The sequence below is a fragment of the Miniopterus schreibersii genome (assembly GCF_964146895.1).
Source record: "Miniopterus schreibersii genome assembly, chromosome: 11".
NCBI lineage: Eukaryota > Metazoa > Chordata > Mammalia > Chiroptera > Miniopteridae > Miniopterus > Miniopterus schreibersii.
In genome coordinates, this window is record NC_138111.1 from 71343942 (window position 1) to 71371668 (window position 27727).

At 50.3% G+C, this 27727-nt stretch overlaps 1 protein-coding gene across 2 annotated transcripts in view; it reads right to left on the reverse strand.

The window, feature by feature from the left end:
• Window positions 1–202: 202 nt before the first annotated feature.
• The window catches only part of BICD2 (BICD cargo adaptor 2), a 62230-nt gene continuing 34705 nt past the window's right edge, over window positions 203–27727 (reverse strand). Inside the window, exons 3-8 of one of the 2 annotated variants that reach the window (XM_081152368.1) lie at window positions 9648–9800; window positions 7765–8199; window positions 5993–6988; window positions 5570–5721; window positions 4034–4244; window positions 203–2289 (exon numbers count right to left, since the gene is read on the reverse strand). In XM_081152368.1, coding sequence (XP_081008494.1) covers window positions 2284–2289; window positions 4034–4244; window positions 5570–5721; window positions 5993–6988; window positions 7765–8199; window positions 9648–9800 — 1953 coding nt within the window. In that variant the 3' untranslated portion in view covers window positions 203–2283. Of the gene's footprint in view, window positions 2290–3843; window positions 4245–5569; window positions 5722–5992; window positions 6989–7764; window positions 8200–9647; window positions 9801–27727 lie in introns of those variants that run through there. The other variant, XM_081152369.1, reaches the window with a different exon arrangement.

Below are 27727 nucleotides of genomic sequence, written 5' to 3' on the forward strand. Positions count from 1 at the left end.
TACCAGTGCTGGATGCTCATGACACTGACACCCATTGTGGGAGGCACCCCACAGCGTCCCCCCGCCCCCAATTTGTACCGAAGGTTGCTTCCAGCTCCCACCCTGGATAGGCTGGTTTTGTTGTTTTAGGTGCTGGAATGACAGTGTCTTGCTGGGCCGTCATCTAGGGCAGAGGGTCAAAGCAGCCACAGTGAACACCTTAGGCTTTGTCTGTGTATTATTCTTTATTTATTGATCCTACCGACATGACCCTTCACCCTGGCCCACAATTCCTATGTGCACTGGCTTTGAGGACTTGCACACCATGCTTGTGTCCTAAGTCACGACTGATTTATCCTTCCCAATCCTTTTCCATTTTCTCAGAATCTGAAGCCATTTCCATTTATTTCTTTGTGTGGGTCTGTGTAAAGGTTCCTTGGCAGGAGAACATGCATATGATCTTAATAAAGATAACACTCTGACACTAGGCAATGCATAGAAAAAAAAAATACAGTACTCAGACATCATTGCAAATAAATACCCCATATAGATGAAGTTATCATAAATGTAACATTTCTTATGAATCAACACTGTAACAGAAAGTAAAAATAGGGGTCCCTACAACTAGGAATAAGAAGTGCTCATTCCAGGAAACAGAACTCTTGATTCTTACTACTGACTATAATTTGCCCTTTACTTTGGAGGAGTAATGCCGTTCTTCCTCTCTGAGTACCAATATGACCCACTCACACAACCTCACTCAGCAAACTGGACAGACCTGGTTTGCTAAGGAGCTTTAGCAAGTTCTGTTTCCTGAAATTAACAGTGATTAGTTACACCAAGCAAGAGAATATATAACATCTTTTTCTCACATTTGCAAAGAATACTATGGCTAGTCCCTCACCCCACTGCATGAGGCCGACAGCACAGGCTTCCCTGCTGCCCAGTGTCTCTTCGCAAACGTGGCATGTTATTCACACTGCTTGCTTAGCTTGTCCCACGAAGTCCGTTTAGTTCCCAAAGCACACTCAAGGTTTGTGTTCACTTTCATTTCTCAGCCCCTGAATTTGCAAGGATCTGCACAGTAAAGAATCACTGACTAACAGAATTTTGTACAATTGCTGTTTTCTTTCCCTCAGTGAAGATGCCCAGGTTGAGGTGTGAAGGTGACGCCCTTTCACACCTGTTGGTCCACACTGGCCTTCAACATTCCCAACTAGCTCTTCACTGTACACTTTAGAGAATAAACTAGGCTGGGACACCTCCCTTAACTGATGAAGGCACTACTGGCAATGATTACTAACAAAACGGTGTTGAAATAGAACACCCTAAATTTGAACGACTGTAGAATTTTCTAAGTGTACCACAATTTGGCACAACAACCAGAGTAACAAAACAATTCCAATTTGGAATTTCACTGGTACAGTTGTATAAAATTCTGTTAATCAGTCATGCTTCACAACATCCTAAAACCCAGAAAATTCTGGAATTTGTAGGTAATACTACTCATTCAATAATTTACCTTTTTTGTTTTCAAGTGCCTATAACTGTTTAACCAGAGCAAAGGTCAAGTTTTTTCTTGTTACATTGAACTATTCCTAAGAATAATAATAATACAATATGAAAAAACCCCAGAATCAGAACACCCTGGATTTCTTAATGAACATGGCATTTAAAACCTGTTAATTTCAAACATGAACCACAATGCCGTATAATCTAAAAGGCTGCTGAACCACGGCGTGGATGTGTAGCTGAGGTCCTTGCCGGGTCGAAGCCTTTATCTCAACAGTCTAGAGCTGCACACTAGGACACATCTGTGCCACACGCTGGTGTCAAATCAGCATGTTGGGAGCTAAGACAGGGCACTACAGGACAACAAGACAGACCACGGCATCTGAGACCGTCTCTATGCGAGGGATTAAGGAAGCAAATATAATACCAAAATACCAAAAGTGCACAGGTTGACCAAGTGAAAAGGGAGGGTCTGTAACAGGGAGACCCCAGTGCTGAGCGTTTCTAGCGGGTTCCTAAGTGAGCTTGGTGGCTGCTGTCCCAGCAGGTTCTTCAAGCGCTTGTAAAAAGGCCTTCCCAGCAGCGGCTGCCGGCTTCCTGAACTTTAAAGCTTTTTTCCTCTGCCATAAAAACTCGGGAATGCTACTTTGAAAAGAATTGCAGTGGCATATCCAAAAATGTTTCTAAGTGGACTTTTAGGCTGCCCTTCCTTCCTCTGCGTGGGCCCACGGGAGGGGAGGGAAGGGGTTGCAGTGTGACACGGCCGGTGGCCGAGTTCTCCCAGCAGCTAATCTACAGCTGAAAACGGGAGAAAACAAGACAGCGTTAGAACCAGTCACCTGTCGGACAACTAAAGCTCCTGCCGAGCTGTGAGCGTGGGTGAGTTAGTCAGCAGCAGAGAAGACCTGCGTGTGTTAGGGAAGCCGCCAGCTCCAAGTGCTTCATGAAGATCCCTTACATGTATGGACAGAAGCTGCGTACCCAGCTCAGCGAGGGGGGTAGAAGCAGCATGTGGAGCCCTAGCCCCTGGAAGTCCTGCTTGCACAGGGCGGAGGGCCTGACCCCTTCTCTAGTGGGAGGCGAATCCAAGACTGACATCCCATCAGCGAAGCAGCCCAGAACCAGGGACAGGCACGCAGAGGGGACAGGGGTGCCCAACCTGCATCTCTCCACTCCCATGGTTTGCAAAACCCAAGGTGGTCTGTGCAGCATCTGGAGTCTGGTGGGAACTGAGACAAACTAGGGAACCAAGGGGAAGAGTGGAGTTGGGGCAGACAGCTGTGTGAGGGGCAGTGCCACAGAGAGCCCTTCAAGGAGAGGACCGTAGCCTCACACCCAGTGGCCCCCCATGGGGTCAAAGGGAGAAAATACTGAGAAAAGTTCTGCTTCCGAGTGTGTCTAAGCTCTGGTGTGGAAGTAGCTTCTGGGAACGGGAGAGCCCTACAGCTGTCCTTCCTGGTGTCACCACCCTTGGATTACAGTGATTTGGGAGAACCACATCCCAATCTGAATCCTTGAACTGGCAGGCCCTGGGCCCACACAGGTCTCCTTTCCCACACTGGGCTGGGCTTCAGCTACAGTTGGGGGTTTCCAGAGCACTGTTTCTTAGGGTCTAAAGCCCCCTGGGAGAAAGGCCTGATTATGGACAGAGGGTAAAGAAACCTATTCTGAAAGCTGGGAACACCCTGATACAAAAGGATGGGCTTCCCCCAAGGACAAGAGTCTGGTCAGGCACTTGGAAGTTTTTCTCATTGAAAAAAACCCAGGCTTTGGGCCTGCTAATGTGTCACCTTGCAGACCACCAGACCAGTGTGCAAATCTCAGAAAGAGAAGCTGAGGCTTTGAGCTCTGCTCTCAGGCGGGGCCAGCTGTGCCTCTGCTGAGTATGACCAGTGCTCAGTGAATACGTATGCCTGCGCTGGAGGACTCGGGGCCTAGGGCTGCTCTTTCTCTGGGTTTAGGGGTAGAGATTCTGTCCTTTTGTCCCGAATAGGATTTGCAGTGAGATGGTGCACAAGCTATGAAGTAATTCTGTCCTCTGAGGCAGCAGCTAGAGCCCAGTCAGAACCTCTAACACGGTTCCCCGGGGCCGGGGCAGCACAGCTGCATTAAATACATGCAAATTTCACCGCAGAGCCCATGACACCTGGGCCCTGGAAAGCCACATCTATTCAAGGACTCATGGCTCTGGCCCCACCTTGACTCCCACCCCTGCCCTGCCAAGAGAGCAGCTGCCATGAAGGTTGGTCCCAAGGGGCGAGAAGCAGACACCTAGCGTGCACCGTCCAAGTGGAGCAGCACACCATCTCAGCTAAACCCTTCCCTTTGTGCGTTAGTCACGGTTAAGACCAGCCTAGCACCGCGGTCCAGCTGCTGGTGGGTTAGTTGAAGTGAAGCAGACAGGTGGTGGCGACAGGTTAGCTGCGGTGTGCCACCCGAGGCCCTAATCGCAGCAAATGTTATACTTCTCGCCACAGAGCACCTGGGCAGCGAGCCCGGCACCCTCAGTCCTGTCACTGGCGCAGGCACAGGTGTGACTTACACTCGGGGTGCTGGGCTTGACTTTGGGGGTGGCCTTGGTGCGACCCCGCCGGGTCTGCTCATGGTCCAGCTCAAGCAGCTCCAACCGCTGGGTCAGTGCCAGCTTCTGCTGTATGGCCATGCGCAGCAGTGAGTTGAGTGTCTTCTTCTCATCCTCGGCAGCTGCTAGCTGCCGCTGCATCTCGTCCAACTGTGTGATGTATTCGTCACACCTGTGGGGACATCAAGGCGAGAGCATGGCTGAAGGACCCGGGTAGGGGATGTGGGCATTGCTCATCAGCTGGAAGAAGAGGCCCTGCCCCTCAGTGGTTTGGCTTTCTCTGGGAGGAATTCTATGAAGCTGGTTTCACTGACAGGCGAAGCTGCCCTTCAAGGCCTTCTGGTAACCCGGGGGAAGTTGGTTAGAGGCAAGATGTCACGTGGATCTCAGAATGTGGAAGTAAATCCAAGGAAAGGACTTGGCTTGTTCCAGATTAACATGTGCACACAGGAGGTGCTCAGTAAATTGCACCAAATGACCAACCAGAGCCTGGGAAGGGGTATGTAGATGCAGTGAACAGCTCATTTGGGCCTCTGCGTAACTGTGACACGTGACCACCCCCACCTGAATATGGAGCTGGCAGAGAGATGCACACTCGGGTCTGTCCCTGAGGGAGGGAGTGGGGCCTGTGCAGAAGGGGAAATGGACATGCCCACCTGCCACAACTCTCTCTTCTCCAGAGGCCCATGGCCAATAGTGAGTTTTAGCTCTCGCCCAGAGATGAATGGGTTTGCAATCTCAGCTCTATCAGAGAAGTCAGGATTTTTAAATGAGTTGGGGAAGTGAGGGTCAACATACCAGTGCTGAGGGATTAAGAGATCCTTCCCAAGCACTCTGCCAGGAGGAGGGGAAATTTTCCAAGAAGCTTGGAACTTTCTTTCCTTGTCTTCACCCCTCCCCTCTGCGAAGTGGGGATCACCCAGCATCCCAGGGTCAGGAAAAACAGGCCCTGAGCTCAGTTCCAACCCCATTTAACCCAGGGAGCCTCAGCCTCCTGACCCTTAAGGATACACCTGGACCATCTAGGGGCCATCCAGGCCACTGCCCCAGGGCCTGCCCTAAACCACCAGCAGATGGCGCCATGCCCCTCTGGATAGCAGAAACACTAGGAAGCCATGAACTTCCCCAGAGACCCTCTGATTTGCCACCACCACCCTCTACCCCTGTCCCCACACCCCAAATCTCTTACTGGCAGGATCAGACAGGGGACATTGGGGGTGAGAAAGGCCTTGCTTCTAAATCCACAAACTTCCAGGCAAGTTCTGGGGTGCAAACTCCTTATTTGTCAGTTATTGGCCCCAAATCTACCTTGGGTAACCTGCCCACAGCAGCCTGGCCACTAGGGACCTGTACTCTTAAGCCTTTTGCCTTCGGCTTCCTCATCGTACATGTAAAATGGACACAGCTGTGCTCTCTGGGTTTTCACAAACAGGAATGGCACTTCCCCCAACGCAAGGCTGCAGGGCCACCAGCTGAGCAGCAGGAGTAGTCAGTTACCTGGTGGCAAACATGGCGCGCAGTGAGGAGAAGGTGGCTGCATCCTCCTTGAGGGCCTTGAGCTCATTGCGCAGCTTCATCATGGTCTCCGTCACCATGGCTTTCTCGTTCTCGTACTTGCTCTTCAGGTTGGCAAGGGCCACCTCCGCTGTCTGGGGGCCAGAGACACAGGGTCGGTGGGTGAGGGGCCTGCCTACTTCAGTGAGTGGCACAGGCCCCTCAAGACGCCAACCCACCTGGCTCCTCAGCATCCAGCTCCTCCCCACAGCACCGCGTGCAGGCCCTCCCACCTTCAGTAGCATAACCAACACGATCCACAACCTGAGACCTGAGCCAATCTGTGACGATGTGGGCCCTGTGAGGGTGAGGAGCCTCTGTCAACCTCCCACCCGCCTACCCGGCCAGCCCAAAGGCAGTATGCACCTGCTTGTTGGCCTTGAGCACTGTGCGCAGTGTGGTGATCTGCTCCCGCTTGGTGCTGAGCAGAGACTTGAGCTTGAGGATCTCCTCCATGAGTGCCTCCCTGTCCTTGTCTGTGGCGGGGCCCAGCTCCTGTGAGGCCAGGCGCTGCCGTGACAGCTCCGTAGTGCGGTCCACAGCTGCCTGCAGGTGCCTGATCTGGTCACGGATGATGGCAATCAGGTTGTAGATGTTCATGGGCTCCCGGCGAGGGTCACTCAGGGGCGAGGGCACTGAGAGGCTGCTGTCCCCAGCCCCGCCCTCTGCGGCCAGTGGTCCCTTGGTCAGGACTGGTGAGCGGTGTCCGTGGGCTTCAGGACTGCAGTGGCCTGTACCAGCTGGGCCCTCACGGTAGTAGTCCAGCACGACCCGGGTGGGAGTCTCATTGTTGCACATGCACACATGGTGGTAGAGGCTGGCCAGCTCCTCACTAAAGGTCACCAGCTCATCCTGGGCGACACTCAGACTGCCCTGAGTCTCACCTGCGACGTCACTGACCTTCTTCAGCTCTGTCTGCAGCCGGGCCAGCAGCTCACGGTCCTGGCAGCTGGCCTTCTCCAGCAGAGACACCTTCTCAGTGAGCGCCTGGCTCTCAGCCTCATGTCGGCCCTTCTCCTCGGCATGCCAAGCCTCACTGGCCTCATGTGCACTGCGCAGGGCCTTCAGCTGCTCCCGGAGCTCAGCAGCCTCTGCCAGGGCCACACGGTATTTGCAGGCCAGGATCTCAGGCCCATTGATGTCCACCTCGTAGTAGTCGCCATCTTCATGACTGTCGCGCTCCTTTTCACTGTCCAGGGCCGTGCGCCGCTCCTTGCCAGCCTGCAGGCGCTGCAGAGTGCTCAGGCTCTCCGTGAGGCGGCTCACCTCCTCACGCTGCTCTGACAGGGCCCCTCGAGCCTGCTCCAGCTGCTTCTGCGCATCCTGCAGGGTCACTAGCAGGCCCGCCTTCTCCCTCTCCATCTGCAAAGGCACAGAGAGGGCCTGTCAACAGCACGCAGGGACCCCCAGACAGTCCCAGTAGTAACCCACCCATCACCCTGCTGGCCTGTGACTGTGAGACAGGACGAGTGTCTCAGGGTCTGAGCAGTTCTTACTAAGTGCTATTGTTACTAAATGTTAAAATGTAGCGCAGTCTTTTGCAAAAGCAGCCATAAACAGGATGAGCTTGACAGGCACTCAAGGGGACAAATCTCTGCAAAGAAGAAATCAACATGTAATTGACCAGTGTGTATAAGCAAAGGCCAAGCCTCCCTTCCAGCAGGCAGAGCTTTGGAGATGAATCCCATCTCCTTGACTTGATACAAATAAATAATACTACTTTGCAACAACCATGTCTTGTTCTGGAATCGAGCACCCCAAGTGGCGGACCCAAGTTCAATAACATGTCTAGGTGAGGTGCCACGTGTGGGGCCACTGTTGGCCCTCCCCTGCCCAGAGGTTTGGGGGCCCAGGTGGCCCCTCCTCAGAGACATGAAGCAAACTGAGGGACAGGAAATCCTGATGTGACATGTCCACAGGACAAAGGAAGACTGCACGTGGGCGCTGCAGAGGGACACGAGAACACCCTGGGCAGCACTCAGACTGCAACCTCGTAACCAGGGCTCACTCCTCTCGGTACCTTCCACCTGCAACGCTGCAGCTCCACTTACACAGCACAGAATTATAAACAAATGTGAAATAGGGGGGGGCAGGGCAGAAGTGGAGGTGAAGCCTCACCTGCCCGCCTACCCGCTCACCTGCATCAGCTGCTGCTTCAGTTTCTGGATCTCAGAAAGGTTGAGCTCGCTGAGAAGGTCGGACACTAGACTGGGGCAAGGCGGGGCCAGACCATCCTTGGTGGGCGTGGAGGTCTTGTTGTCCAGGGGCATCTTGGCCAGGCAGCCATGCTCAAAGCCGTTGGCCAGGGCTTCGGCATCATCATTGAGCTTGAGGCCCTCCAGGGAGACGTGCAGGTGGCTGGTGTAGAGGGAGTCGTTGATGTTCATGTAGTGTGACAGCTCCTTGCGCAGGCTGTTCTTCTGCTCCCGCTCTGTCTTCAGCGTCTCCAATGCCTCCTCCAGCTGCCGCTCCGAGATCTCCTTGAGCCGGATGGCGTCCTCCAGCTGGCTATTGAGGTACTCGGTCTCCTCCTCCAGACGCTTGATTTCATGCTTGAGGCCCTCAAACTCCACCTGAGAAAGAAAGGTCAGTACTCTTCTAAGCAGGCAACCAGGAGGAAGCACCAGGGTGCTGCCTCCACACCACCAGGTGTGAACACACAGGACAGGTGTGCCCATGGTGTGAGCCGGCAACAGCCAGAGCTCAAGGCTGGAGACTCTATGGAGATCTAAACAAACACATGCTCACTGCGCATTTGTTAGATGATGTAGCCTGTTACCAATGATACACTGATATTGAGTTAGTTCTACACAACTACTTAACATTAATAGTTGACTAAATATTTTAAGATACATAAAATGTGTATCTAGATGTGTGATACGACCATTAATTCTAATGATACTTCAGAACAAAGAAACTGAAGTTCCCACTGAGGAAGGATGTACCACAGCGCCTCAGCACCCACACCTGGAGACACCCCAGTGGGAAGGAGGCAGAATCCTGCTGACACTGTGTTTGCAGAGGGACAAGGAGGGAGCAGGCAGAACCTGTGCTTGATATGGGGGATCGACGTCTATGTGTAATTTAACCAAACATTTCTAATTACCCTGTAGTATCTGTGCAAAGTGTAAGGAACCCACTCAGAGGCAGTAGTGAGTGGATCGTTGATGGTTGCAGCCCAGAGAAGGAGGGTTCCTGGGATGGAGCCAGACTCCACCACATGACACCTGGGCCGGGAGGGCAAGGTGTCCCTCTCCTCAGGACCCTCGTGTGTGATAGAGGCGAAGCTCCTATGCCTGCATTCTTGGGGAGAAGTATGCTCTCTGCTGGTTTTTGTAAACACAGAAGTGCTGTTGTTGGATAAACACCTGGACCACACTTCCCTATGCAGCACTTAAACTGGGAAAAAGGTCCCCCAGTCCCTACCCTATGGAGCTGTGGCTCTCAGAGACGTAGGTGACAGGGACAGGCATTGAGCGACCTGAGTGCCCAGAACCACCTGGTTGTCCCGCCACAGGTGAAGATGACCCTGCTCATCTCACTCATTGCGGAGATTACTCAAGGGCAGGAGATGACAGCTCGAACATCTCTACACTGCTCCTCAAGGAAGGCCCACTGGCTTCACTCAAAGGGCACCTTGAGGCCAGGGACCACACACGATCAAAAGGGGCTGGCAAACCTGAGGCAGCAGGAGGGATATGCAGGCCAACACCTCCAGGGTACCACAGGGCATGGGTACATCTTGGGCTTCCTGTCAGCACCTCAGAGGGAACTGAGCTAGATACCCAGCTCTGAAGATTTTTGGTGTCCCCTCTTCATCAGCTCCTGCATTTCCCATCTTTGCTGGCCAGGGTGCCTTGGCCAGGCATGGTCAGCCAACACTGCAGCCAGAAGCTTTGTTCTCATGGTCATGGAGGGGCCTGATCAGTAGCAACGTGTAGCCTTCTGATCATGCAGGATGACAAAGTGAGGGGTGGCGAGGGCCATGGCACAGAGCCAACTCACCCAGCCAGACACTTGCCTGGTTCTGCCTGAGCACAGACACCTGCTTCTGCAGACTGATGTTCTCCTCCTCCAGCTCCGAGTAGTCCTGCAAAAGGCGGGCCTCCCGGAACTTGTACTCCTTGATGTCATCCCGAAGGCGGCCCCGCTGAAGCTCCACGTTCTGATTGATCTGCCAGGAGGAAGGGGGGTGTGAACAGCCTGCCCCAGCTGGCCCTGCCACCCCTGGGGTTCAGGGGGCTCAACGCAGTCAGGCCAAGTGTGGCTGCCTGGAGGGGAGCTGGGGCCCCAGGCAATATGGGGTGGGAGTGAACAGTGAAGGACCTCAGCTGGCTCTGACCCTCGATTTCTTCATCTGTAAAATAGGGTTATAGTGATGCAGTGCTGTTCAGCAGGTACCACCTGACCCAGCAAAGCTGCTCCTTGGTGTGCACCCCAGAGAGACAAAAACACAAACTGAAGAACAGATAAACATATGTGGGCCCTGGACGGTGTGGGTCAGTTGGTTAAACGTTGTCCTGTGCACCAAAAGGCCCCCAGTTTGATTACTGGTCAGGGCACATGCCCATGTCACAGGTTCAATCCCTGGTCAGGGTGCCTGCAGGAGGCAGCCGATTGATGTTCCTCACATCAAAGTTTCTCTCTCCCTCTCTCTAAAATAAATAAAAACATATCAAACACACACACACACACACACACACACACATATGTGGTACATTCATACAACTCACACAATGCTGTACCACAAATGAAAACGTTATCATGAGTGAAAGAATCCAGACACAAGGTCACGTATTGTATGAGTCCACATAAATGAAATGTCCAGAAAAGGCAAATCCAAAGATAGAAAGTAGATTACTGATTGAGGGAGGCAGGGGGAGGTAGGTGGGGGAATGGACAGTGATGGCTAACGGGGCTTCTTTCTGGAATGACGAAATGTTCTAAAGCTGATCTGTGATGGTGCGTAATCTGTGACTACATGAAAACCCACTGAACTGTGCACTTTAAGTAGGTGAGTTATAAGGATGTAACTTATCTCAATGAAGCTGTTAAAAAATAGCTCCTGCCTCTAGGCTGCCTTCAGGATTCAGATGCCCTGCACGGAGAGGCTGCCGCCGAGTACCATGTACCAGAACCTGGGTCCCTTGGCCCTAGACTCTGCGACATTATGGGATCATCCTGTACATCAAAGGATGTTTAGCAGTTCGTGACCCCTGCCCACCAAATACAGCCCCCTCCCGTTGAAACTGAAACTGTCACCAGAGTCAATGTCCCCTGGAGACAGAATATCCCTTAGACAAACTATCTCCCCTCACTTCCCCTGTCGCTCCAAGGGGCCTCCCTGAATATCTGCAAAGATCTGTCACCCCCAGGCCAATGCCACCCCCCCCCAGGCCCCGGGCCCCCGCTGGGCCCCACAGCTTGTTCTGCCCTCTCCCGGTACACTGGCCTCTCTGCTGGTGCCGAGTTCCTGTGATTGCACCAATGCACACACTTTGCATAAAAGATTCCAAGGTTCAGGCAGACACACACAAAACAGTAACGTGGCATTAGTAAGATGAAATAGAACCAAAAAGAAAGAAAAGAGCAAAGGAAAGCAACAGGATGGGGAGAGTCGTCACGTACAGCTAGCACTCTGGCAAATGCTCACTACCAACATCTCAGGCAAATGGAAAGGTACAGCCTCCTCAGGAAGTGACCCAAGGTGGCAGGTGCCTGAGAGTCACCACCAGACGAAACGCAGACCAAGCTACTACTGGAGAAAAGGCCAATTCGAGAAAGCAAAACTCCTGGTAAAGGAGCAAAACAAGCATGACGCCAGCACGAGGGGCGATTAACTGAGGAGACACACTCCCTTCCGGCCACCTGCACCGGACCAAGCGCGCACGCAGCCTGGCCTCTGCATCGCTCGTTTACAGCCCGGCCGGCAGGATGGTGAAGTTCAGTGCCAACTAAGTGAGGCCCCAGCATCCAGATATCTGCTCAAACACCAGTCGAGATGTCCAGGATTTTTTTATTAGAAGAACACTGAAATTAGGCAACTCTGAGTAAAGCAGATGACCTTCCATAGCGTGAGTGACCTCACCAATCAGTCAAAGGCCTAAAAAACACACAAGACCAGAATTCTTAGGAAGAGAAACTCTGCCTCCAGGAACCTTCAGACTTGAGCTGCAACACGGACTCTTCCCTGAGTGGCTCACCATGCGGATTTTTGGGTCTGCCAGACCCTACACACACAAGCAGACACACATATGCACACCCTCCATAATGCAAACATATCATCCATGACACACACACCCTATCTCACACCCCCTCACACCCCTGCATCTCACTCATACCCTCACACACACACACACACAAACTGATCTGCTTCTCTGGGGAGCCCTCACTACTAACACAATGACTGATTATGTCAGAACTGTGGGCTTACTGCATTGGCTTTGGTGAAACAGACCAGGAGTTCAGCCTACCTGGGCAGAGGCACCTGCTGGGAGCACCTGTCCACTCAGTGTGGTGAGACTGGGGCAAGGGAAGGGTTGGCCATGAGCAAATTCTGTTCCTGTCCCTGTAAATGGGCTTTATTTAAAACTGAGCAAAACTCCTCCAAAAAGAAGTGGCCCTGATTTCCAGAGGGGAGAGTAGATGGCGGCCAGAAAGGCAGACCTCTCTCACACCTCCTCCAAGGGCCAGACTGGAAATAAAACTAAACTGTGGAACATTCACCCAAAATTACCAACTGAGGTCCAGCTGAGGAGACTGATATCAAGGAAGGGCAGAAACCACCTGGAGACTGGCAGGAAGGGCAAGGTCCGAGTGGGGCTGCCCAGCTTCCCAGGGCGGCAGGGAGAGGAAGGAGGGAGCTCTCGGCCACGGGAGGGCCTTTCCCTGAGCAGACCGAGGCCCAGACCCCAGGCTGCGCTCCACAGCCTGGAGCACCAGAGTCCAGACCAGCGGCTCAGGGGACATCCAACCAGGAAAGGTGGCAGGGCTGCTGGCCACCAGGGAGACCAGAGCCAGTCGGAGAGAAAGCCTCAGTATTTTTTGTTTTTAAACCCAGAGCACAGGAGTTTCAATTGCAGCTACTTCCAGAGGCTTTGGAGGAGGGAAGATGGTGTGGACTCAGGTGCCTGAGAAGTTGGAGTGGTAAGCATTGGGGGGAGACATGGAAAAGCAGCAGTGGGGAGTCCTGCATTGGGTCATACTCCCCAAAACGGAAATGGCCATTTTTCCTAAGAGGCACTGGCCCCTCCCAGAAGCCATAGCTCAGAAATGGAAAAAAACACCCCCTAGGGGACATAGCCCACACCACCTTCAGGAGCCCTGCCTGCCATACTCTGCATCTTGAACCTTGCAGAAGAAACAGCAGCACACCCCAAGCCCACAGGTTTGAACAGTCTCAGGGAGCATCAGTGACTGGATAAGGGGAGGAACCATCCACCCCACTATCCAGGGAAACTGACTGGTGCTTCCCCCGATAGGAGAGCTGATAGAAACTCCAGGTTTTCAGCTGATCCCACTGGACTACATATGAGAATCTCCCCCCAGCCAAGGGTAGGAAAATATTCTGGGACACTCAGAGTAATAGCTCTGGAATGGGGAAACACACCCACCACTTTCCCTGAAATCTGAACAGCACCTCCCCCTCATGGGAGACCCAGAGGTCTAGACACCCAATTCTACCTAAAGCCCATTCAGAATCAGACTTTGAGTAATTAATATTGAGAGCAGGTGGAGGCAGATGGAGCTGGAGCCTGGGGAACCTGGGGAAGTGTCCCTGGGCCCTGTGCTGCTAATAAACAGGCCTCAGAATGCAGCTCGGCCCCTCCCATGAGCAGCCAAGTCTGGTGGAGACAGACACAGACTGTGGATCGCTTGGAGCTTCAAGCAGGTTGGCTGAGGGCCAGAAGAGGACAGTTTCTGACAGTGGTTACCACCTAAGTACCCCAGGAGGCCCAGAACTGCCAGACAGCACAGTCAGCCGCAGTTGTCAGAGGAGCAGGACCCAAAGGGGCTCCCAGGAGGCAGCAGGCTCTGCGGAGACAAAGGCGTTGCAGTTTTCCTCTCTTCCTCTCATTCATCTTCTCACCACTCTGCTTACTGATGTCGTATTACCTTGGCCTCTGTGGTTTCTCTCACAGGCCTAACTTTTCTCTTCCCCTTCCTCCTCCATTTCCCTCTTGCTCTCTCGCCCGTCCCTCCCTTATTCCGTGTCTGCCGCCTCCTGGTTCCTTCCCAAGCCCCCTCTCCCTCTCCTGCCGCTTCCCTCCCAGCCTTATCCCCCCTTCTGCTTCCCCTCGGCCCCTCTAGCCCTTCTTCCCCTTCCTTCCTCCTCACATATTCTCCTTTCCTTCCTTCCATCACTCTCGCTCTCTTTTCGCTTTCCTAATTCCCTCTTCTTTTGTGGTTGCTGTTGTCGTTGCAGGAGTCTTGTGTATGTTTTTGTTTTGTTTCTTTTCTTTCTTGATTTGTTTCGCTGTGTTCTGTCAGCACCTCCACAACGGCTCACACGATGTGGTCGGGGGTGAGCCTCCCAGCCAGCCAGCCTGAAAGGAGGTTCCACCCACAAATGGGACAACAACATTCAAGACCCAGTTACAACAGGAGAACCAAAATAACAAACAAGGGGCGTTCCAGGAGCACAGGCTCAGGAGATCTAAGAGACTATACCATCGCGCCCCACAGAACACCTACTACATAAAGTATCCCACAAAGACTGGGAGGATTAGCAGTTTCATCTCATACAAAGAAACAAAGGAACAGCAAAATTGGGGAGACAAAGAAACAACCCCCAAATGAAAGAAGAGGAGGAATCACCAGAAAAGGAACTAAATGAAATGGAGGCAAGCAATCTGTCAGATAAAGTACTCAAAGTAATGGCTATAAGGGCGCTGAAACAACTTAGTGAGAGCCGCACCACATGAACAAGAGGTAGGACCAGGAATAGGAACCCAGTGGCAATGAAGAATGACACTGCTAGATAAAGAACACACTGGAAGGAACCAAAAGGAGACCAGAAGGTGACCTGCATTTGCAACTGGCCTCTGAAGTGGGGAATGGGCAGCCTTGCAAGACTGATCCTTTAACCTGTAGAATCTGATTCTCTCCCTGGATAGACTGTTAGAAACCAGCTGAATTACAGGACACCCAGCTGGTGTTCAGAGAACTGCGTGTTGATGTGGGGAACCCATGTCCCACTCCCCTTGGGACATCCTATTTTGGAGGACAACCTTTCTCATTAGAGATACTCAGTATTTAGTAAAGACAGGCTTTGCCTGCTGCCCTTTCAGAGAAGGCACATTCTACCGGGATGAGGGCTGTACACCCCGGACATGAGAGTTAACTTTGGAATGCATCCTTTCTAAGAACTGCCTATCATCAGGGGAAGTAAAATTCTATTTAAATAAAAAAAAAGTAGACTAGAAGAAACTGAGGACCAAATCAGCAAATTAGAAGACAAGGTAGAAAAAACACCCATTCAGAGCAGAAATCGGAAAAAAAATTTAAAAGCATGCCCTGCTGGTGTGCCTCAGTGGTTGAGCATCAACCTATGAACCAGGAGATCACAGTCCCATTCCCATTCAAGGCACACACTGCCCAGGTTGCGGGCTTGATCCCGAGCAGGGGGCGTGCAGGAGGCTGCCTCAATGACTCTCTCATCACTGATGTTTCTATCTCTCTCTGCCTCTCTCTGAAATAAAAAATATATATAAAAAAATAAAATAAAAAGCAGGAGGAGAGTTTAAGGGAGATTTGGCACAACATGAAGCATAACATCTGCATTATAAGGATAACAGAAGGAGGAGAGTCTGAGCAAGAAATAATGAAAACTTCCCTAACCTGGAGAAGGGAAAAGTCACTCAAGTTCAGGAAACACAACCAAGATGAACCCCCAAAGACCCACACCCAGGCACATCATAATTAACATGGCAAATGTTAAAGACAAGGAAAGAATCCTAAAGGCCGCAAGAGAGAGACAGAAAGTTACCTACAAGGGAGCTCCCAATAGACTGCCAGCTGATTTAATACAAACACTTCAGGCCAGAAGGGAAGGGCATGAAGTATACAAAGTAATGAGAAGCAAGGGACTGAATGCAAGACTACTCTATCCAGCAGGGCTGTCATTCAAAATTGAAGGTGAAATTAAGAGCTTCGCAGACAAAGAAGAGGCTAAAAGAGTTTATTACCTCCAAACTAGCACTGCAAAAAATGCTAAATGCTAAAGGGACTGTTAAGAAGAAGAAGAAATATGGCGGGGGGGGGGGGTAATACAGGCATAAAGAATTAAAATAGCAGCAAACAAGTACCTGTCAATAATAACCTTAAATGTAAATGGCTTAAACGCTCCAATCAAAAGACAGTGGGTAGCTGAATGGGTAAGAAAACACGACCCAAATATATGCTGTCTACAAGAGACCCACCTCAGAACAGAAGACTCACACAGGATCAAACTGAAGGGAAGGAAAAAATTTTTCCATGCAAAAGGTAATGAAAAAAAAAAAAAAGCTCATATTTGACAAAACAGACTTCAAAATGAAGGTCCTAACAAGAAACAATGAAGGTCACTACATAATTCTAAAGGGATCCATCAAACAAGAGGATATAACCCTGGCAAACATGTATGTACCAAATGTAGGAACACCCAAATACATAAAAAAACTTCTGGAGGACTTTAAGGGAGAAATAGACAGCAATATAGTCATAGTAGGGGACTTTAACACCCCACTGACTTCAATTGTTAGATCTTCTAGGCAAAAAATCAACAAGGAAACAGTAACACTAAATAATACACTAGATCAAATGAATTCAGTTGACATTTACAGAACATTTCACCCCAAAGCTGCAGAATATACAATTTTCTCAAGTTCACATGGGACATTCCCAAAGAGAGACCACATGTTAGGACACAAAACAAGTCTCTACAAATTTAAGAAGATTGAAACCATATTAAGCATCTTCTAAGATCGCAATGGCATGAAACTAGAAATCAAGTACAATAAAAACACCCCCAAGCACTCAAACACATGGAGGCGTTATAAATAGCATGCTATTAAATAATGAATGGGTTGCCAATCAAATCAAGGAAGAAACAAAAAACTACCTGTCACTAATGAAAATGAACACACAACAACCTAAAATCTACGAGACACAGCGAAAGCAGTCCTGAGAGGGAAGTTCTTAGCACTACAGGCCTACCTCAAGATACAAGAAAAATTTCTAATAGACTCTCTAACCCTACAACTAAAAGACTTAGAAAGAGAACAAGAAAAGCCCAAGGGAAGTAAAAGGAAAGAAAATAAAGATTAGAATGGAAATAAATGACATAGAGACTAAAAAACAGTACGGAAGATCAATGAAACCAAATGCTGGTTCTTTGAAAAGAAAAACGAGATTGATGAACCTTTAGCCAGACTCATGAAGAAACAAAGAGAGAGGGCCCAATAAATACAATCAGAAACAAAAGAGAAGTAACCAGTGACACCACAGAAATACAATGGAATGTAAGAAAATACTATGAACAACTATACACCAACAAGCCGGACAATGTGGAAAAAATAGACAACTTCCTAGAAAAACACAATCTTCTTAACATGAGTCCAGAAGAATCAAGAAAACCTGAATAGGCCGATAACAACTGATGAAGTTGAAGCAGTAATAGAAAATCTCCCAGCAAACAAAAGCCCGGGTCCAGAAGGCTTCACAGGGGAGTTTTACCAAATATTCAAATAAGAACTAACACCTGTCCTCCTCAAGCTATTCCAAATTATTCAAGAAAGAACACTTCCAAGCTCTTGTTATGAGGCCAGAATTATCCTAATTCCAAAACCAGATAAAGATTCTACAAAGAAAGAGAATTACAGGCCAATATCCCTGATGAACATAGATGCTAAAATCCTCAACAAAATATTAGCAAATGGGATCCAGCAATACATTAAAAAGATCATACACCATGACCAAGTGGGATTTAATCCAAGGATGCAAGGCTGGTACAATATTCGCAAACCAATAAATATGATACATCACATAAACAAATTCAAAGACAAAAATCACATGATCATACCAGTAAATGCAGAAAAAGCATTTGATAAAATCCAACACTCATTTTTGATAAAAACTCTCACCAAAGTGGGAATAGAGGGATCATACCTCAACATCAAACCTACAGCCTACATCATAGTAAATGGGCAAAAACTAAAACCATTTCCCTTAAGAACAGGAACAAGACAGGGGTGTCCACTTCCACCACTCCTATTCAACATAGTACTGGAAGTCCTAGCCACACCCGTCAGACAAGAAAAATAAAAGGCATCCAAAATGGAAATGAGAAAGTAAAACTGTCATTATTTGCAGATGACATGGTATTGTACATAGAAAACCCTAAAGACTCCACCAAAAGACTAATAGGTTTAATAAATGAATTCGGCAATGTAGCAGGATACAAAACTAACACCCAGAAATTGATGGCATTTTTTATACACCAATAATGACCTCTCAGAAAGAGAAACTAAAAAAAAACAAATCCCATTTACCAATGTAACAAAAAAATTAAGATACTTAGGAATAAACTTAACCAAGGAGGTAAAAGACCTGTACTCAGAAAACTGCAAAATGTTGAAAAAAGAAAAAGAAGATATAAACAAGTGGAAGCATATACCATGTTCATGGATTGGTAGAACTAATATCTTAAAAATGTCCATACTACCCAAAGCAATCTATATATTCAATGCAAACCCTATCAAAATACCAATGGCATATTTTACAGACCTAGAACAAATACTCCAAAAATTTACATGGAGCCAGAAAATACCATGAATAGCCACACAGCAATCTTGAGAAAGAAAAAAGTTGGAGGGACCACAATACTGGATATCAAGCTATACTACAAAGCCACTGTAATCAAAATAGTATGGTACTGGCATAAGGCATACAGAACAATGGAAAAAAACAGAGAGCCCAGAAATTGACCCAAGCCATTATGTTCAATTCATATTTGACAAAGGAGGAAAGAGCATACAATGGAGTAAAGACAGTCTCTTCAATAAATGGTGTTGAGATCATTGGACAGGTACATGCAAAAAAAAAAAAGGAAACTAGACTAACCGCTTACACCATACACAAAAATAAACTCAAAATGGATAAAAGATTTAAATGTAAGTTGTGAAACCATGAAAATCCAAGAAGAAAACATAGGCACTAAAATCTCAGACATCTTTCGTAGCAATATTTTTGCTGATACATCTCCTAGGGCAAGAGAAACAAAAGAGAAAATAAACAAATGGGACTACATCAAACTAAGAAGCTTCTGCACAGCAAAAGAAACAATCAACAAAATGAGAAGTCAGCCCACTGTGTAGAAGAACATATTTGTCAATGATACATCTGATAAAGCATTAATATCCAAAATATATAAGAAACTCATACAACTTAACAAAAGGAAGACAATCCAATTAAAAAATGGGCAGAGGGCCTGGATAGACACTTCTCCAAAGAGAACATACAGATGGCCAAGAGACATATGAAAAAGTGCTCAACGTGACTAATTATCAGAGAGATGCAAATTAAAACTACAATGAGGTACCACTTCACACCTGTCAGAATGGCTGCCATCAACAAATCAACTACCACCACACGCTGGTGAGGGTGTGGAGTAAAGGGAATCCTATTACACTGCTGGTGGGAATGCAGACTGGTGCAGCCACTATGGAAAACAGTATGGAGTTTCCTCAAAAAATTAAAAATGAAACTGCCATTTGACCCAGTGATCCCACTTCTAGGAATATATCTTAAGAATCCTGAAACACTAATCAGAAAGAATATATGCACCCTATGTTCACAGCAGCACAATTTACAGTAGCTAAGATCTGGAAACAGCCCAAGTGCCCATGAGTAGATGAGTGGATAAAAAAAGCTGTGGTACATTTATACCATGGAATACTATGCAGCTGTAAAAAAAGAAGGATCTTTTATCCTTTGGGACAGCATGGATGGAACTGAAGAGTATTATACTGAGTGAAATAAGCCAGTCAGAGAAAGACAAGTTTCACATGATCTCACTTATCTGTGGAACCTAATGAATAATATAAACTGACAACTGACGCAAACAAAAAAGATCCAGACAATGAAGCATGGAACAGACTGACGCATTTCAGAGGGAATGGGTGGGGGGAGAGATTAACCAATGAACTCAGATGCATATATGCATAGCCCATGGACACAGATAACAGTGCAGTAAAGGCCTGAGGAGGGGCAGCAGGGGGGTAATGGGGGTAATGGAGGAGGGGAAGAGGGACATCTGTAATACTTTCAACAACGAAGACAAATTTTTTAAAAAAGAAGAATGAAGTAGGGAAAAAAAGTGGTCCTGAGGTAAATAGAGGACAGAAGGACATAAAATCAGGGCGAGTCTGACTGCGCAGGGTGCACTAGGGAACATGTGCTGAGCTTAATCCGGCCCCAGACTTCCTTCACAGGGATCACTTCTGTTCTTTATGGAGATAAAATTCACACACCAAAAGGATCACCCACTGAAAGTGTACAAATCAGCAGTCTCAGCTTATTCCAGAGTTGTGCACCATTATCCAGCTCCAGAACAGTCATCACCCTAAAAAGAAACCACACAGCAATCAGCAACCAACAATCTGCTTTCAGTCTCCATGGATTTGCCTTTGGGGATTCATGTTCACAGAAATGAATCTGAATGATGTGTGGCATCTGCCTGGCTCAGGGAACCTCCACTGGCACTGTCTCCACAGGCACTGGGCTCAGCGCTTGACCAGCCCAAGGGGCATCCCCCATTCCTTCACTGCTGAGTAACAATTGTGCTGAGGAATTCACTGAGGCTCTCTGAAGCCCCCAACAGGCAACACACAGAGGAAAGCCCTGAGCAGCGGGGAAGAATACCATGCTGCAGTCAGAGGAGGAGCCCCATCCCTGCAGTACAGGGAGTGCCAATCATGCAGGAGGACCCACAGCTGGTCTGCGTTTCCCTCAGAGGGAGACCACAGCCTGAGCCCCAGCCCTGCCAGAGCCATGGAGTCCGCAAAAGGAGAGGGTGACCACTGACGCAAAGACTGAGGCCACAAGACAAGGAATACCGAGGGTTGCCACCACCAGAGGCTGGAGAGGCTCCACAGGGAGCACAGCCCTGCTGACACCTTTATTTCAGACAGGAAATCTAAGACCATAAACTTCTGTCTTTTAAGCTAGTATTTTACGCCAACTTGTTATGGCAGTCCAAGAAAACAAACACAGGTTTGGTACCAGGAAAGAGGTGCTGCTATAACAAATACCTGAAAATGTGGAAGTGGCCATGGAGTTGGGAGTTTTGAGGAGCATGACAGAAAAAGGCCAGACTGCCCTGAGACCATTGGTAGAAATACAACTGTTGCGTGTCACTCTGGTGAGGCACAGAGGAAGACAGGCACAGAGAAAGCTCTGCTGTCTTAGGAAGTACATGTAGCATCCTGAGAGTACACGGGAGAGGTGTGACATTAGTTAAAGGTGTGAGGAGGGTGTGAAAGGCCGCCTTGTAAAGCAGCAGAAAGTCTAGCTGAGCTGTGTGCATATGCTGGGTGGAGAGAACTAGTAATCAAGGAATGTGGATGCTTGGCTAAGTAAATTTTTAAGCAGAGTGTTTGTTGATGGTGCAGCCCCGTTTCTCCTTGTAAGAGAGAGAAATTAAGAACTGGTAGCAAAATTCACTCAGTAATGAAAGATTTAGAAAATTATCAGCCTGTCCTTTCTGGAGAGAGCACCAAGGGTGTGGCTCCCAGTCAACCCGCTGACTAGGAGGCCAGCAGAGCACGGAGCCACTTGAAACCCAGGGCAACTTCCTCTGTAAGAACAGCGCCAGCTGGGAGCCATGGTCCTTATTCCTCCCACTTCTTCCCTTTTGGAATGAGTGTCTCTCCTCTGCCTGTCCCACCACTGTTCTCTGGAAGGAGATAGCCTATACTGGGAGGAGTTTTACCCCAGGATGGACCATCCCTAGAGTCTCGCCATTCCTGATTTAGACGGATTAGCTGAGATCTGGGACTTAGAGTTGAAACTGGACCAGGTTAACATTCTAGGTTAGAATGAGATGAATATATTTTGCATGTGGGAAGGATATGAATTTTGAAGACCAGAGGGTTGAAATGTGTTTCCTCCAGAATATGCTGAAATGCTAATCCCTAGGACCTGTGTTGCAGACATAATCAAGTTAACATGAGGCTAGAGGGCATTAGGGTAGGCCCTAATCCAATGACTGGTGTTCTTACAAGAGGGAGAGGTGGAGATGCAGACACCCAAGGAGAAGGTCACGGGAAGACGAAGGCGGAGACTGGAGTGACGAGGCATCCACACCACCAGGCCCCGGCCGTCAGGAGCTGGAGAGGCATAGGATGGACCCTCTTACGAGCCTCCAGAACAAACGAACCCTGCCAACACCTTGATTTGGGGCTTGATCTCCTGAACTGTGAGAGAATAAATTTCTGTTGTCATAAGCCCACAGTTTGTGGTAATTTGTTTGTTTTTCAAATATGCCTCAAATTTTATTAAGATGCTCATATACACATTTGCTACTCAAAATTGAAAACATCAAAAAATTTGTTACAGCTCAAATCTTCCCTGTTACCTACATTGCTGCATAATGACCTTAAAATTAGTAGCAAGAAAAAAAAGTACAATGTTTATAGCTAAATCAACTCCATGTCATAATTATTCTGCATGCTGATATTACCAGAAGGATCTCCATGATATAGGCAATAACTACAGCTACATCCAAATCTTCTGAATCTTGATTCAGTCTCATGTTTCCTCTCCTCTGGGTCTTTTTTAAGCAGAGATATGGTACGGTATCTAACAGGTTGTAAGGTTCTTAGCAGCCTTTCTTTCCAGACAGATGCCACTGTCTTCACTCCACGTTGCCTTCTGTAGAGCAGGCCTTGACCCAGCCCCAGTCCAAGCCCCGTGACTTTTTTCCTCCATCCTGCAGTTGGGATGACGTTTTGGTGGAAGGGAAGGGAATTTGGTACTAGGGTTCAGAGTTGAGTTGCTAAGGTTCTTTGCTAGTACTTTTGAGACAGCTTGAGTGCCAGCTGAATTTTCCTCACTGGGCGTTCGAGAAGACTCCGGGGTCAAGGGTGGGCTAAGCTTCTTTGATGAGTCCACTGGAAGTCTAGTCACAGCCCTGAAGCTTTTCCTAGGGTTCCAGCAGAAGGTGATGCTGAAAACTCTCAAGTTGCTACAAAGTAGCCCCAAAAGAACCGTGTAGCCCAGACACAGTAGCCCAGAAACAGAAAAATGAGAAATGCCGACCTATAGTAATTTGTTTTGACAACCGTGGGAAATGAACACAGATTTTGGTCTTGTCCCCCTGGAAGTTGGAGTCAGATAAGGGAGTATCCAGATGACCTGGACAGTTAAATGGGAGTGTGGGCAGTTATGCCAGGGTTAAGGGGAAAGGCCAGAGGAACCCCCAGCGCTGTCAGCACCTCTTCAGACACCCCACCTCTCATGGATAGGGTGGTATGGTTGCCCCCACTTGAAAGCTGCCAAGGAGCAAGGGACATGACTCCAGGCAGTCCTGCTTGGCACCTCCCACCCTTGCAGGGTAGCCTCACCCACATGGCTACTACGCTCTCAAGGAGCCATCTGCCATCTTTATGGACAATGTGCTGTCACGGAATGGGCCCACACCTAGAGAAGCAGGAGGAACTAGCTGTGATGAGAGCTCAGACTGATTCAGAATGGGCGTGGGGTGACGAGCTAGGTGGGCTGTCAGGAGGACACAGGAGGCTGAGAGGAGCCTGTGAAGGCCACTGCCCCAGTGCAGCTGCCACACCTGGGGCACCTTGCAGGGTCTAAAGACTGTGGTGAGTGAGGAAACCTGGCAGGGAAGCTGTGGCCTTTGCACACGTCCATCCAGGGCACCATTCCACCCCACTGTGGCCACAGAGCAGCCATGACCAGCCGGTTTGCTGAGCAAGTCGTCCCCTCCTGCCAGCCGGGGGATGCTCACACAATTGGCTTTGCTCTCTAGTCTTATACTGTCCCTCCACTGCCTAAACGCTGCTGGAGCCCCTCACTGGTCCCCACTGCTCTCAGCAGACTGTGCTATGAGTCTCTCGCCTACGGCCACGCACAGGGCCTCCAGCTTCCTGTGAACACCCAGGCAGGGGCGTGCTCATCCTCTACCAAAGGTCTGGTCCCGTACTCCCTGTCTCCTTGCTAAGTCACGGCACCTGGCATGCAGGAAGTACCCCAGCACAGGTGCACCCCTGACATGGCCACGTGGAAGAGTGGAAGCTGAGGGGAAGGTCTGAAACCCACCAGTTCCCCACAGGCCTCTGCACCAGGACTAAAAGGACTTCCAGGCTGTGGAGAAACTCAGAGTAGCTTCCCATGTGGCCAGGGCAAACGTGACCTTCCCAACTCAGAACTGGGGCAGACATACCTGGGGCAGGGCCTGTGCGGGTCCCCAGAGCCCCAAGAGTCCTAACCTGCCTCACTCCATTCCCAGACCTGCAGGTGGGCCCTGTGAGCAGTGAGGCGAGGCACACCCAGGTCACAAGCTGGCCTGGGACACCTCCCATTAAGGGAAGGTACCATATGCTGGACTTACAGGCCTGCACCTTAGTTCCCATAGTGACCGAGCTTCCACCCCACACCATAGGTGTGGGCACCTCCACCCGACACACACCCCATCTCTGTGGGTTCAAACAAGCTCCAACTGGCCACCATGGAGTGTGGCACTCCCCAAGGTGAGCACCTTCTCCCAGCTGAGCCTATCAATGGCAGCCTGATGGAGAAAAAAGGTGGGCAAGTAGGGTCCCATCTTAGCTCCTCTTTCCCAAGGGAATCCTAGCCTCAGGTTACTTGTTGGTTAAAAAAAAGTGACTACAATGCTGGCTTCAGGGGTCCAGCAGGCACCTGATGGTGTCAGCCACCCTCTCCTGCACCCCTCAGAGCCTGTACACCATCTACCAAGCACACTCACACCATAGTCTCTCAGGTGTCGAGAGGGAGGTGGGACAGACACTCCCCTTCAATGAGGAAACCACATAGAGGTCACGGAGGAAGACGCACAGGGGAGGCACACCAGAGGGAATGGCCATTCTGGGACCATCAGAGAAGTGGCTTTAGGGTGGGAGGCACCAGCAGATCACAAGGGCAGGACCCAGACCAAGATAAGCCTTGGTCCTCTGGCCAGGCATCCACTCACTCTCCCTGTCCACCCTAGAAGGACTGAGGACCATGGTGGGGTGCCAGGTCCCAGAACATGTAAGGCGGGGGCTGAGGAAAGCAAAGACACAAGGAACAGGTGGGAGCATCAGAGAAGGGAACCTGGGAACCAGCCTCATGCAGATGCCTGTGATAACCACACAAGCCAGACAGGCAGTGTGGTGCAGGGCTGGAGCAGTGGTCCCACAGACGGGGCTCGCTCCCCCTGGCCCCATGGGCCTGGGCCCCCAGCAGCACTTCCTGCCCTTATTCTCCTACCAGGTTCCAGGGCGGTGATGAGTGACCCCCCAGGCTGCACCCGAGGTCCTGAGGCAGACACTGATGCCAGTCTGACCAGTGTCCCAGGATAGGCCAGGGAATGCGGCTCTGCAGGGATACAGAAGTTGCAGAGCTCTGCTGCACACACTGCAGCCACGAGGCATGTATGACCAGCCGTACTTCATAAACATTTAGTAAACGTAATAAACCAGAATCCAGCTCCTGGGAAGGCCCAGTGCCCACGGGAGCAGCTGTCAGCCTCTGAGGGGAACAGGGTGGGGGCGGCAGGTGCATCTGCCTGGGGCTGGGGGCCTCCTTTCCTGGGTGTCTGGGAAGGTGAATGTTTTTCCTGTGCAATTTTATAGGCTGGGAGCGCAGTGAGCTTACCCTGTGCAGGCTGCCCAGGCAGGGGCATCCACCCTAACCGCTGTGGACTCTCTCTCACCAACTCCCCTGATCTCCTAGGAGGCTGCTGGATGGTACACCTGAGCAACTCAGGTCCAGCCCTGCTCCCTGGAGGAGTGTGTGTTTCTTCATGGGGTTAGTTCCCTCAGGAACCATAAGAGCCCCACAGCTCCTCCATCTACCCCTGCGGGACCACTCCTGCTGTCTCTTCCATATCCAGATCTCCCCCTCTTGCCCCCGGACTGTCCACCGACATGACAGCCCCGCAACTTTTATCGCCTGGATCTGGACCTTGGCATCTACCCCACGCTGCAGAGTTCACCTAGCACCTGGCACTGCTGCTCCTGACCCACCACACACCTCAGCTTGTGACCAAACACCCAGCTTCCTTCCAGCTGGTTCTGGTGCCACCACAAAAGAAAATAAGCCCTTTCCTGCCTCCTGGTATGGACTAGAGGGCACTGCTGCTGAGACATCCCTGTCACTCACTCCTGGGGCTGCACTGGGCCCAAGACACAAAGGGTCCATCAGAACAGCAACACCAGGGTGTAAGGGCCACCAGGACAGGAAGATCACCAAGGGGTCCCCACTTGGTCCTGCTTCTCAAGGCCAGCACCTAGCGTATGCACAGGATGTGACTGCCTCCAGCTGGCTGCAGACATGCCTGGTTTCCTGGGACTCTACTTCTCTACCTCCAAAATGGAGCTCAAAGCCATGTCTCAGGACAGAAGCTACCTGGCCTGTCTACACACAGTGCAGAGGTCAGGACCCTAAGCTGCAGGGCCCTCCAGGTGAGCCGGGCATGGGGCTATAGATATCTACACCAGCTGTCACAAGGAGGATGGAGAGGCCAGCTCACCAGTCACTGAACAAAGACAGGTCAGGACTGGGCACCGGGACTGGGCACTGGGCACTCGTGAAAGGGGCATCTCACGGGGTGACCCTGCAAGACCTGTGCAACCAGGTTATCCTGAAGCAGCAGCAGGTTGGTGTTCACTGGGGACAGAGCTTGGTGCTGTGTCCTCTTGTTCAGGCTCCTCAGCCAGGCCTGAGCCTTGGGCACAAGCCTTGTGCAGGAGGGGGACTGTCTTGCCAGAAGCCACAAAGGAGCTTGGCACAGAAGCTCGGGCAGAAGCAGCAGGACCAGGACTGGTGGAAGAGCCACAGGAGAGGGATGGGAGTTGGAGAGGGATGAGAGCGGGGTATGAAGGGAGCCAGCAATAGAAGAAACTTGAACCAGGGATCTGGTCCAAGCTAGTGACAGTAGGGAGTCTCCTCCCCAAACAGGAAGCCAGGAAGGCTCTACATGGCCTGCCCCGCAAGGACTTTGGGGACACGGGATGTGCCTCGGGAGAAAGAGGTGGCTGAAGATGTGTCGGGAGCAGCAGGCTTTCTCCTGAAGCACTAACAGGACTAGCAGGATCCTGGCACCACCAGACATGCTCTTTAATACTCTGTGGGACTGGCTGAGCTCACTTCCTGGCACCCAAAGCCAGAAGTCAGCAGATCCCACCACTCTCCTCACGGCCCAGGAGAGCCCCTCTGCAAGAGGGAAGAGGCAGAATGAACCTGAGCTAGGCAGTGAGGAGGTCAACTTCTCACCCCAACAGCCCTTCCTCCCCACCCCAACCAGGACAATCCTTTGGGAGGAAATGAAATCACACATTCCAGCTCCAGGCCTCCACCTCCAAGGGCTTCCCACCCCCAGATCTAGCCAAGCTCCTCTCAGGCTCACAGGCCTCAACAACCTCTGACCCAAATGAACCAGAAGAGGTTAGAGTGACTGGGCCTCACTACTGCTGGCTCTGGGCTCTGTCCAAAACCTTGCCAGTGTCTGCTCCCAGCCTGGTGGGACCCTCATGTCTGAGGTGTGAATCTCAGAGCCATCCGGCACTCAGAACCGTCTGCCCGTCTGGTCATCTGTCATTCCCCTCCCAGGAAAACAGAGTGTGCCTCTCTGTGGCCCAGAACAAGCCCCTTTCCCTTCCTGAGAACTCTGGGCTCTGAGGACTTAGGGGCACCAACGCCACAGTAGGACTGCAGCTCACAAAGACTCCCAGCTGTACCTACTATCCCTGTCCAACTCCATTTTGGAGTCAGTGGCCCACCTTCCCACCTCCCTCAGAGCTCACTGGCCACTTGCCCTCAGCTTTCCACTCAGCCAGGCCTCTCACAGCCAGGTCCTATCAGGGATCAAGCTGGTCATTGGTGCCA